Source organism: Telmatherina bonti, assembly GCF_933228915.1.
Source record: "Telmatherina bonti genome assembly, chromosome: 17".
NCBI lineage: Eukaryota > Metazoa > Chordata > Actinopteri > Atheriniformes > Telmatherinidae > Telmatherina > Telmatherina bonti.
Window position 1 is genome coordinate 35,015,797 of NC_136615.1, and position 12,500 is coordinate 35,028,296.

Below are 12,500 nucleotides of genomic sequence, written 5' to 3' on the forward strand. Positions count from 1 at the left end.
TGTGTGTGTGTGTATGTGTGTGTGTATATCCATCTGCCCTACGATGGACTGGCGAGCTGTCCAGGGTGTACCCTGCCTTTCGCCCAAACACTGCTGCGATAGACTCCAGCTTCCCCGCGACCCTTCATTTAGGCAGTTAGGATATTGCATGAATGTATTCATCTGAATATCACTGTTGTCTACACTAGACCCAGTCTGTGAAAGGATTAAAGTAACATTTAAAAATCCTTTTCTGCAGCAGCAATGATGGTTGACACCATCAGGAAACGTAGATTACGTTCTTCTGTGTCTCTCTGGCAGAGCTCAGCAGGTGGAACCGGATCAACCCAGCTTATCTGACATGTAACTGCTATAATATTACTAATATTGTTAATATTTTATGATTGATTAGTCATCATCAGCCGGACTCTACTCTCGGTGTCTGAAATTATCCTTGAAAAACCATCAAATGAAACTGAATCAGACAAATTCCCACAGCTGAGTTATAAGAGTAGTTATCTGAAGAGCAGATTCATTTATAACGGGGTTGAATGGATCACGTTACTATTAGCCAACCTGATAAGTTGATTCATGCTGCTTGGTGTCCTCATGTCTGCATGTTGTGGTGAAGTCAGCTGTTTATTTGGTGTTGGGCCACCGCTGCAGTGGTACATGAGACTCCCTGCATCCCTGTATTTGCAGAATCTTTAAAAACCTTTAAAATGTCTTTACAAATGGCGGGACCACCAGTCCATGATGCTGGCTCATCCCACATCTCATCCTAACCTCCTTTAGTCCTGTAGAGTAACAGTCTGCATGTTTGTTTAAGTTAAAAATGAACCATGGTCCACAACATAGACATTATATAAACGTAGATGCCTCATTGTGCGCTGGAGACAGAACCATCGTCACCGCCATATTGGATGGGTCTCCGCCATATTGGATGGGTCTCTGGTTTCGAGTCTTGCTGCAGAGTCATCGTAGTTTTCCCACAAAACTGTTTTCTGTGGAACAACGCGTATATATTACACACAAACAAAACACTTTTCTACATAACTGGTTTATAAATAATGTTAACACAGTGAATAATCTACTAAATGTAAATAATAAATTTTACTCCTATGAGGTGTTTATGGAAAAATATGATATTGATGTTTCACAAAGAGAGTTTTACATGGTAGCATGATTGTTTTTACCGGCTTTATTTGTTTGTCTGTTTGTGTTCAAAATAACTTAAAAAGTTATGGATGGATTTTAATTAAATTTCCAAGACTTGTTGGAAACCTGAAAAGGAAGAAGTGATTTAATTTTGGTGGTGATCCGGATCATCGTTTGGGTCCAGGAACTTTTTAAAGGCCTTAGCGGAGGTTTACGTTCTTCTCGTGTTTTTCTGGGTAACTGTCAACTGTAGTCAAGAGAAAGCAGCAACTATTCCCGTATTTTCAGCATATGGTTGGAATAACCGTATGAAAGCAGATTGTGTGGAATTACATTGTCCTGTATCATGCTATATTTCACTGTATCAAATCATGATATGTCTGAACTGTATCGTAAATTACATTGGAATTACAAGGTTGAATAATAATTTATTTGACCAGATAAAAATAGATAAATCCAAATGCATCAATAAACAATCAAATATGTTACTATCAAATTCATTTATTTATATTTTAGCTCTATATCTTACTGTTTTGTCTGTCTACAGGTAAGCTCCGCCCCCTTCGTGAGCCAATCCCTCCGTCCCTGCTGATGATGTCATCCCCTCCGACAAAGTCCCCGACGGCCTCGCCCTCTCCCAGACCCCAGCTGCCGCCCTCCCCAGCCCTGGATTCCCTGTCCATGTCCTCCCTCCTGTCTGGGGACCTGGACAATGAAGGAGAGGGAGGAAGAGGAGGAGAAGAGGAAGGACTGGGAGACCTGGAAGTGAACCCGTATGATGGTTTACCCTTTTCATCACGCTACTACTCCCTTCTGGAGGAGAGGCGGCAGCTTCCTGTATGGACGCTGAGGCAGAGTCTCCTGGAGAACCTGGAGAGCCACAGCATGGTGCTGGTCAGCTCACCCAGCGGATCTGGAAAGAGCACCCAGGTAAGCAGACCACCTGAGGTTCTTGCAGACCACCTGGGGTTCCTGCAGACCACCTGAGGTTCTTGCAGACCACCTGGGGTTCACGCAGACCACCTGGGGTTCACGCAGACCACCTGGGGTTCCTGCAGACCACCTGAGGTTCTTGCAGACCACCTGGGGTTCACGCAGACCACCTGGGGTTCACGCAGACCACCTGGGGTTCACGCAGACCACCTGAGGTTCTTGCAGACCACCTGGGGTTCACGCAGACCACCTGGGGTTCACGCAGACCACCTGAGGTTCTTGCAGACAACCTGGGGTTCACGCAGACCACCTGGGGTTCCTGCAGACCACCTGGGGTTCACGCAGACCACCTGGGGTTCACGCAGACCACCTGAGGTTCCTGCAGACCACCTGGGGTTCTTGCAGACCACCTGGGGTTCTTGCAGACCACCTGGGGTTCACGCAGACCACCTGGGGTTCACGCAGACCACCTGAGGTTCCTGCAGACCACCTGGGGTTCCTGCAGACCACCTGAGGTTCCTGCAGACCACCTGAGGTTCCTGCAGACCACCTGGGGTTCCTGCAGACCACCTGAGGTTCCTGTAGACCACCTGAGGTTCTTGCAGACCACCTGAGGTTCCTGTAGACCACCTGAGGTTCCTGTAGACCAACAGAGGTTCCTGCAGACCACCTGAGGTTTCTGCAGACCACCTGAGGTTCTTGCAGACCACCTGAGGTTCTTGCAGACCACCTGAGGTTCCTGCAGACTACCTGAGGTTCTTGCAGACCACCTGAGGTTCTTGCAGACCACCTGAGGTTCTTGCAGACCACCTGAGGTTCCTGCAGACCACCCGAGGTTCCTGCAGACCACCTGAGGTTCTTGCAGACCACTCTGCTACTGTTGCTGGTGATTTTCTTTGCCAGTAAATGATGATGATGGACCAGTCTAACTGCTGACTGGTCCATCATGGCTTTCAGGATGTTTTCCACCCTTTCCCATCCAGTTAAACCGTTTCTAAAACGCCTTTCCATCATGGACCCAAAGTAAAAGCAGAGCTGCTCTGTAGCCATGCAGATGTTTCGCATGAACCAAGCAGCAACCTCCGGCGGTTAAAAGTGAAGCCTGGAAGTGCCATAAAACTGCACTTCCCCCTTCATCCACTAGGTGCAGCAAAACATAGCAAATCCCCATAAACTCCCATGTTAAAAAGATGTTAAAACTTCACAGCAGAAATAAACATGTCTACAGCCTGGTTCAAAAATCCATTTTCGTTCAATTGGTTAGGTCTACCTTGTATTGTAGTTTTCTGAAGAGCTGAATTGAAGCTCGGTGGGCGTTCCTACCATCACCATCTTGGCAGGGGCATGCGTGTCGTCTCAATACAATTGAAAATACAAGTATGGGCAAAGAGGTGGGCTGAGAGGGGGGCTGTGAGCGTCATGGTGGATGATTGACATCGAGCGAACTCAGAGCTTTCTGTAGCTAAGAGCTAACCGAGCTAACCTGGAGATAACAGGAGCTAACCAGCTAATGGAGGTAAGCGGGCTAAAGCTAAGTCACGTTGTTAACCAGCTAAAAACCGCGGTTGTTCTACGTTCTTCTGACTTGAAGCGGGAAATCTGGTACCTGTCAATCAAAAGGACACGCCCCTAAATATGCCGAATTTTGAGATTAAATTAGTTAGATAATAAGTTAGATAAAAATTCACTCCCCTCACAGTTGTCATGAAGGTAAACCTGACCTATTAAACCTAAAATGGATTTTTGAACCAGGCTGTAAACATGTTTATTTCTGTTGTAAACATGTTTATTTCTGTTGTAAACATGTTCATTTCTGCTGTGAAGTTGGCCTTTTTAACATGGAAGTCAATGAGGAAGCATGAGTGTCTGTTTCCTCATCCCTGTTGTTTGACTCTGTGTGGCCCTGGGATGGACTGGCGAGCTGTCCAGGATGTACCCTGCCTTTCGCCTGAAGACTGATGGGATAGGCTCCAGCTTCCCCGCGACCCTTCATCAGACTAAGTGGTTAGGATAATGAATGAATGAGTCTATGGGGATTTGCTCTGTTTTGGAGAACCTAGTGGATGAGAGGGGAACTGCAATTTTTGTCAGACTTCACTTTTAACCGGCGGAGGTTGCCGCTTGAGAGGAGCCAGATGAGGAGGCATCTGGTTAGGATGCCTCCTGGACGCCTCCCTAGTGAGGTGTTACGGTCATGTGCCACCGGGAGGAGAACCTGTGGAAGACCCGGGACAAACTGAATAGATGCAAGTGTGGGACAATGTAAGGTGACTCCAGTCGGTCGTAAAAATGATTATTGCACAAATGATCTGATAGTGAGATTTTAATGTTTTTTAATTTATTGGAAAAACCTGAAAACAAATTCAGCGTGTTGTGATGAAATATCTGCTTACACTGAGTTATGAATGTGTAAACAGGGATGTCAGGTGACCACTGAGTGAACAGAGGTAACCATAACCGCCACTAGCATTCAGAAACATCTAGATGGTGTGTGTTTCTTTTGTTCTGAATAAATCTGATATTTCCCCAGGTTTGTGTGAAAGTGTCAGATAGTATCTCCCAGCTTTGTAAAGACAGCTCTCTTCACGTTTGGGGTTTTCTCTGCGATGGCCTACTTGTCAGAGCTTCTCCTTTGCCCTCAGGCCGATGAATGACGGCGGTAAACCTCTCGCTCTGCTGTAACCTGAACAGGCGTTTCATTAGCAATTAGCAGCTCCCTGGGACGGGAGCAGCGCTGCTCGTGTTTTTAACCCTTACATCCTCCTCAGATTTACTGCTTCTGCTTCCAAACTGCTATGATGTCATCAGTCATCAATGTTTATTTCTGTTTTTCCATAAATTACTTAAAAACTTCAGACTTTCTCAAAACATTCAGTCACATTTAAATGGCAGTTTAATTATGTAATTATTATTTTATTTATTGCAAAATAAGAACATGAATTATTTTCTCCATGATAAACATCAGAAGGAGGGGGTCCGTAGTAATCATGTGTCAGAGATCAACAACCAAACTGACTGGATGTCAGTAGTCTCAGATTCTTCCTCTGGGGACCTTCGCCTTCGTTCAGGTGTTAAAAAAGTTGAATCTGCTTCGTTTCTTTCCACCTGAGCTGCTTGGAAAGTTAATAAACCTGATGTAGCTGCGTGTGAGGCAGAAAAGAGGTGCGGTTACACCCTGACAGAGCAAGGACTTAAAAACAACCACAGGAGTCTGATTAATGAAGACTGATTAAATATTAGCTCAGGTCTGTTTCAGGCCATCATACTTGTTCCTTCATGGCTGCAGCCTCACGGTGCGTGTGATGTTCATTCCATCTGAGCCCTGCAGGTGTTTCTGGAGGATCCTTTCAGTTTCCAGAGACCCAAACAGAATTGCTCAGAACTTCACACATTCACACAGTTTGACCCCTTCACCAGCTGGCCTCTTCAGGCAATTAATCAAATCAAATTAAAGATACTTTATTCATCACCAATGGGAAATTAAAATTGCACGACAAGAAAAAATGTATCCAATAAGTTTGCCGGACCCAATAATTTTAATTTCTATTGCCGCAAATGCAAGTGCTGCATTTGTTCTAAGACGACATTAACTAAACACACCAATACAACAAGTTTCCATCTGCACTTAAAACACAATCATCAACTGCAGTTTTCCCAGCTCGGAAAAAAAGACCTTAACAACCAGACTAGCTTCCCAACAGTCCACGACCACGACCAAGTGTTTAACCAACAGATAAACACCAACAGGACAACATGGTGTGGACTCAGACGGCCTGGTTGGTGAAGCCATGCTGTCCTTTAATGTTGTTAAAAAGACGACATTTTGAAAGATGTAGCAAACATTTCACAGCCAGTATGAATCACTGGGATGAACCTTCATGCTACAAACGGCATTTCCACAACTTTACAGTGAAAAATGAGATTTTACTTCTGGTCCAGTCCACACGTGTCCCCTTATATGAGCTGACCATAGACTATGTAACGGTGTTACATGGTGTTTAGAGACCAGATGTTCCAGATAACCACGTTGCCAAAACCCGCAGGAGAAACCCTGATCTGTTTCAGCAGACTGGATGAGTTTAGTCTACACATCCAGATAAATGTTCTGGAGAAAGTAAAGGATGTACTTGGTCTATTTTGGCTTTTTTGTTATTTTAGTTTAAAATGGTCTCAAAATGACAACAATAATCGCACAGCACAATATTATCGTTTATTGCGATAATTTCTGAGACAATGAATCGCATGGCTAAATGTATTACCGTGACAGGCCTGATAGAATCCTGTACAGTCTGTTAGACGTTTTATATTTTAATCCTACTGCACACGATGGACCTGCCAGTCCGTCAGTTGTATTGAAATATGGTATCAATGAAAGTATCGATGTTTTTCTGATATTATAATAATATATTTTAATGGTTTCTGTTTATTATCCATAAGGGCTGTGAGAGGCCTCTTTTCTGGGACTTTAAAACAAGCAAACAAGAAAAAAACTAAACTTTTTGGATATCATCTACCATACTGGCTGTATGGACATAAAAAGAGCTGAGGAGCTGAACACTTTTTTTAATCGGTTCAGTTCCCCACCAACTGCCTGCTCACCTCAACAGCCCTCCTCATGCCGCCCTGATCATCACCATCCAGCTTCTCCTCCACGTGCCTCTCTCTCACTTTCAAACGCCACTCTCACCTCAACTCCAACCTTCATCACTGCGGACCAGGTGACAACTGAGCTGCGACGTCTCCATCCAAGGAAGGCCCCGGGTCCGGACCAGGTCTGCCCGAGGCTCTTGAGGACCTGTGCTGCTGAGTTGGGGGACCCTCTACAGCAGGTCTACAACCTGAGCCTGCAGCAGGGGAGAGTTCCTTCTATGTGGAAAACCTCCTGCATCGTTCCAGTTCCCAAGAAGAGTCGGCCTCGGGAGCTGAACGACTACAGGCCGGTCGCACTTACATCGCACGTCATGAAGACACTGGAGCGACTGGTCCTGCGAATTGTGCACCCTCAGGTGCTGGGAGGACGGGACCCCCTCCAATTTGCCTATCAGGAGAAGGTGGGAGTGGAGGATGCTGTCCTCTACCTTCTACACCGTGCCCTTACATACCTGGATGTTGGAGGGTGCATGGTGAGGATGCTGTTCTTTGACTTTTCCAGCGCGTTTAATACCATCCAGCCCAGCCTTCTCCGGGAGAAGCTGAACATCATGGCTGTGGACCCTCACCTCGTGACCTGGATTTCAGACTATCTGACTAATAGGTCACAGTTTGTCCGAGTGGGGGGGTGTAGGTCCTCAACATTGACCTGCAGTATTGGAGCACCTCAGGGCACGGTGTTGTCGCCCCTCCTCTTCACTCTTTACACCTCTGACTTTCAGTACAACTCAGATACATGCCACATGCAGAAGTTCTCTGATGACACTGCAATTGTGGCATGTATTAGGGAGGGTGAAGAGGGGGAGTACAGGGGCCTGGTGAAGGACTTTGTGGAGTGGTGCCAGCAAAACAAGCTCCAGCTTAATACATCAAAGACAAAGGCGCTGGTGCTGGATTTCCGCTGGGCGCCCCCTGCTGTACAGTCCATCAACATCAGTGGATCTGAGGTGGAGGTGGTCTCTAACTACAAATATCTGGGGCTGCAGCTGGATAACAGTCTGAGCTGGGCAGCTAACACAGATGCTGTGTACAAAAAGGCTCAGAGCAGGATGTATTTTTTAAGAAGGCTGGCATCCTTTAGAGTCTGTTCAAAGTTACTGTACATGTTCTACCAATCGATTGTATCTAGTGCTCTTTTTTATGCTGTTGTGTGCTGGGGGGGCAACGCTAAAAAGAGGGACACTCAGAGGCTGGACAGGCTCATAAGGAAAGCAGGCTCTGTGGTTGGACTCGGCCTGGACTCTGTGGAAAAGGTGGTGGAGCAGAGGACGCTCTCTAAGATCAGGGCAATCCTCTCCAATCAGAGCCACCCCCTATATCTTGTCTTCTCTCGGCAGAGGAGCTCTGTTAGCTCCAGGTTTCTCTCATTGGGCTGCTCCACTGATAGACTAAAAAACTCTTTCATCCCTCGTGCCATCAGGCTGTATAATGCAGCCACTTCAGGGAGGAGCAGGAGAGACTGATACTAGTCCTGAACTTTGTTTTTTTCAGTGCCTTAACTTGTAGCACCTTAACCTGTAGCACTTTATCTTTTAATGCTGTTGAATTATTTATTTGTCTGGTTTTTTTAAACTTTAAATTTTCTCTTTTGCTGTTTTATGAATGTGAGCAACGGACAACTGCACAATTTCCTTCGGGATTAATAAAGTATTTATCTATCTATCTATCTAAACGGCCCAGACGCGGGCCCAACTGGTTCAGGGGTTAATATAAATACTTTTTAAACTCATTAAAAACATTTTAATGCTGAATTTCTGGCAATAAAATGTTGACTCTGAACTCCTGAAAATGACATTTTAAAACATAAATTTTCAGACTTTTTTTTAAAGACAAACTGGAAAAAATTCTGCTTTTTATTTGAATGTTTTTATTTGTGTTTTAGACTCTTAAAACAATAAAAGCCTAAATAAATCACAATTGATTAGAAGAGTATAATTCAGGTATAATAATCTATAACAAGCTGCTTCCATGTAGAAAATGTTAACGTGTGAAACTGAACAGTAAGTAAAATGTAAACTGTGCTGGAACTGGGTGCTAACTGGAATTTAGCAGCTGGTTTGTGTTAAAGCTGAAAACTGATTTTTTTTATGGTGTGATGTGTGTCATGTGACACTGAGGCTGGATGAACCCGTTTCAGGTGTCGGCTGCCTTCCTTCCCTTACACATGGAATGGAGACGTGTTGCATTCTGGGAGTTTTAGCTGACACACCGACTCGTGTACTTGATGCCTTTTGGTTTTTATCAGTTTTCAGGTCAACATGTGTTTTTCTGAGCGGATCTGAGATGCTCGCTGTCCTGGAGCTGTCTTCATCCACCATTTTTTTACTGCTTCATGTTTAGCTGAATGACCTCATCTTCCTTGTCTGTTTAACATTATGTCAGAAAACTCTTTGTTAAGCTGGAAGCAGCAGGTTTCTATACATCTAGGTTGGTAGTATCCAGAATGATGTTCTTATTCTGGATGGTAGTATACAGAATGTTGTTCCTGTTCTGGATGGTAGTATCGTCTGTATCATGCTGTATTGTTACAGCATGATACAGTACAAACATTATATTGTGATTTGATACAGGACAATACAGTATTGATACACTGCGATACAGGACGATACAGTACACACATTATATTATGATTTGATACAGTAAAATGTAGCGTGATACAGGACAATACAGTATGATACAGTACGATTCAGTACAAAAATTATATTATGATTCGATACATTAAAATACAGCATGATACAGGACGATACAGTACGATACAGTACAAACATATTATGATTTGATACAGTCAAATATAGCATGATACAGGACGATATAGTAGTATACAGTATGATAAAGAACGATACAGTACGATACAGTACAAACATATTATGATTTGATACAGTCAAATATAGCATGATACAGGACGATATAGTAGTATACAGTATGATAAAGAACGATACAGAACGATACAGTACAAACATTATACAAACATATATTTGATACGGTAAAATACAGCATGATACAGGACGATACAGTACAAACATATTAGGATTTGATACAGTAAAACATAGCATGATAAAGGACGATATAATACGATACAATATGATACAGTACAAACATTATAATTTGATACAGTCACATACAGGATGATACAGGATGATAAAGTATGATACAGTACGATACTGTAATAGCATATTATGATTTGATACAGTGAAATACAGCATGATACATTACCATACAGTACGATACACTACAAACATTATATTATGATTTGATACAGTAAAATACAGCATGATACACGACGATACAGTATGATACGGTACGATACAGTACAAACATATGATTTGATACAGTAAAATACAGCATGATACAGAATGATACAGGACGAGAATATGAGACAGTACGATACACTACAAACCTAACCTAACCCATTTGATACAGTAACATACAGCATGATACAGGACGATGCAGTACGCACATTATATTGTGATTTGATACAGTAAAATACGTGATACGGGCCGATACAGTATGATACTGTACAAACATATTATGACTTGATACAGTTAAATACAGCATGATATAGGAAGATACAGTATGATACTGTACAAACTTTATATTATGATTTGATACCGTAAAATATAGCATGATACAGGACGATACAGTATGATACATTACGATACAGTACAACATTATATCATGATTTGATACAGTAAAATACAGCATGATACAGGACAACATTATATCATGATTTGATACAGTAAAATACAGCATGATACAGGACATTATATCATGATTTGATACAGTAAAATACAGCATGATACAGGACGATACAGTACAAACATAATATGATTTGATACAGTAAAATATAGCGTGATAGAGGACGATACAATATGATACAGTACGATACAGTACAAAAATTATATTATGATTTGATACAGTAAAATACAGCATGATACAGGACAACATTATATCATGATTTGATACAGTAAAATACAGCATGATACAGGACATTATATCATGATTTGATACAGTAAAACACAGCATGATACAGGACGATACAGTACGATACAGTACAAACATAATATGATTTGATACAGTAAAATATAGCGTGATAGAGGACGATACAATATGATACAGTACGATACAGTACAAAAATTATATTATGATTTGATACAGTAAAATACAGCATGATACAGGATGATGCAGTATGATACAGTATGATACAGTACAAACATTATATTGTGATTTGATACAGTAAAATATAGCGTGATACAGGACGATGCAGTATGATACAGTACGATACAGTACAACACTATATCATGATTTGATACAGGAAAATATAGCATGATATAGGAAGATACAGTATGATACAGGACGAACATTATATTATGATTTGATACAGTAAAATATAGCATGATACAGGACGATACAGTATGATACAGCGTGATACAGTACGATACAGTACATACATTATAATATGATTTGATACAGTAAAATATAGCATGATACAGTACGAGAGTGTGAGACAGGAAGATACAGTAAAATACAGTACAAACATAATATGATTTGATACAGTAAAATATAGCATGATACAGGATGATACAGTATGATACATTAGGATACAGTACAAACATTATATTGTGATTTGATACAGTAAAATACAGTACGATACAGTACAACACTATCATGATTTGATCCAGGAAAATATAGCATGATACAGGATGATACAGTACGATACAGTACAAACATTATATTCTGATTTGATACAGTAAAATACAGCATGATACAGGACGATACAGTATGATACAGGACAAACATTATGATTTGATACAGTAAAATATAGTGTGATACAGGATGATACAGTATGATACATTACGATACGGTACATCATATCATGATTTGATACAGTAAAATACAGCATGATACAAGATGATGCAGTACGATACAGTATGATATAGTACAAACATATTATGATTTGATGCAGTGAAATATAGCATGATACAGGATGATACAGTACAAATATTATGATTTGATACAGGACGATACAGTATGATACATTGAGATACAGTACGATACAGTACAAATATTATATTATGATTTGATACAGTAAAATATAGCATGATACAGGACGATACAGTATGATACTGTACGCTACAGTACAATACAGTACAAACATTATATTATGATTTGATACAGTAAAATATAGCATGATACAGGACGATACAGTATGATACAGTACGCTACAGTACAACACAGTACAAACATTATATTATGATTTGATACAGTAAAATATAGCATGATACAGGACGATACAGTATGATACTGTACGATACAGTACAATACAGTACAGACATTATATTATGATTTGATACAGTAAAATATAGCATGATACAGGACGATACAGTATGATACTGTACGATACAGTACAATACAGTACAGACATTATATTATGATTTGATACAGTAAAATATAGCATGATACAGGACGATACAGTATGATACAGTACGCTACAGTACAACACAGTACAGACATTATATTATGATTTGATACAGTAAAATATAGCATGATACAGGACGATACAGTATGATACTGTATGATACAGTACAAACATTGTATTATGACATGAAACAGTACGATATACTTTGTCGTCTCTAAATGAGGGTGGTCTTGGATTACACTCTGCTGTAAACTCCTCGCAGCCATTCAAACACAAAGCAGAAATCATGAATATGTCACGCGGTGCGTATTTGGGATAAAAAAATATATACACTACCAGTCAAAAGTTTGGACACACTTTCCTA

At 41.4% G+C, this 12,500-nt stretch overlaps 1 protein-coding gene across 1 annotated transcript in view; it reads left to right on the top strand.

The window, feature by feature from the left end:
- dqx1 (DEAQ box RNA-dependent ATPase 1) overlaps positions 1-12,500 on the top strand; it is a 40,560-nt gene that overhangs the window by 4,675 nt on the left and 23,385 nt on the right. Inside the window, exon 2 of the mRNA XM_079257192.1 lies at positions 1,685-2,067. Within this exon, the coding sequence (XP_079113318.1) occupies positions 1,729-2,067 (339 nt within the window). The 5' untranslated portion in view covers positions 1,685-1,728. The remainder of the gene's footprint in view (positions 1-1,684; positions 2,068-12,500) is intronic.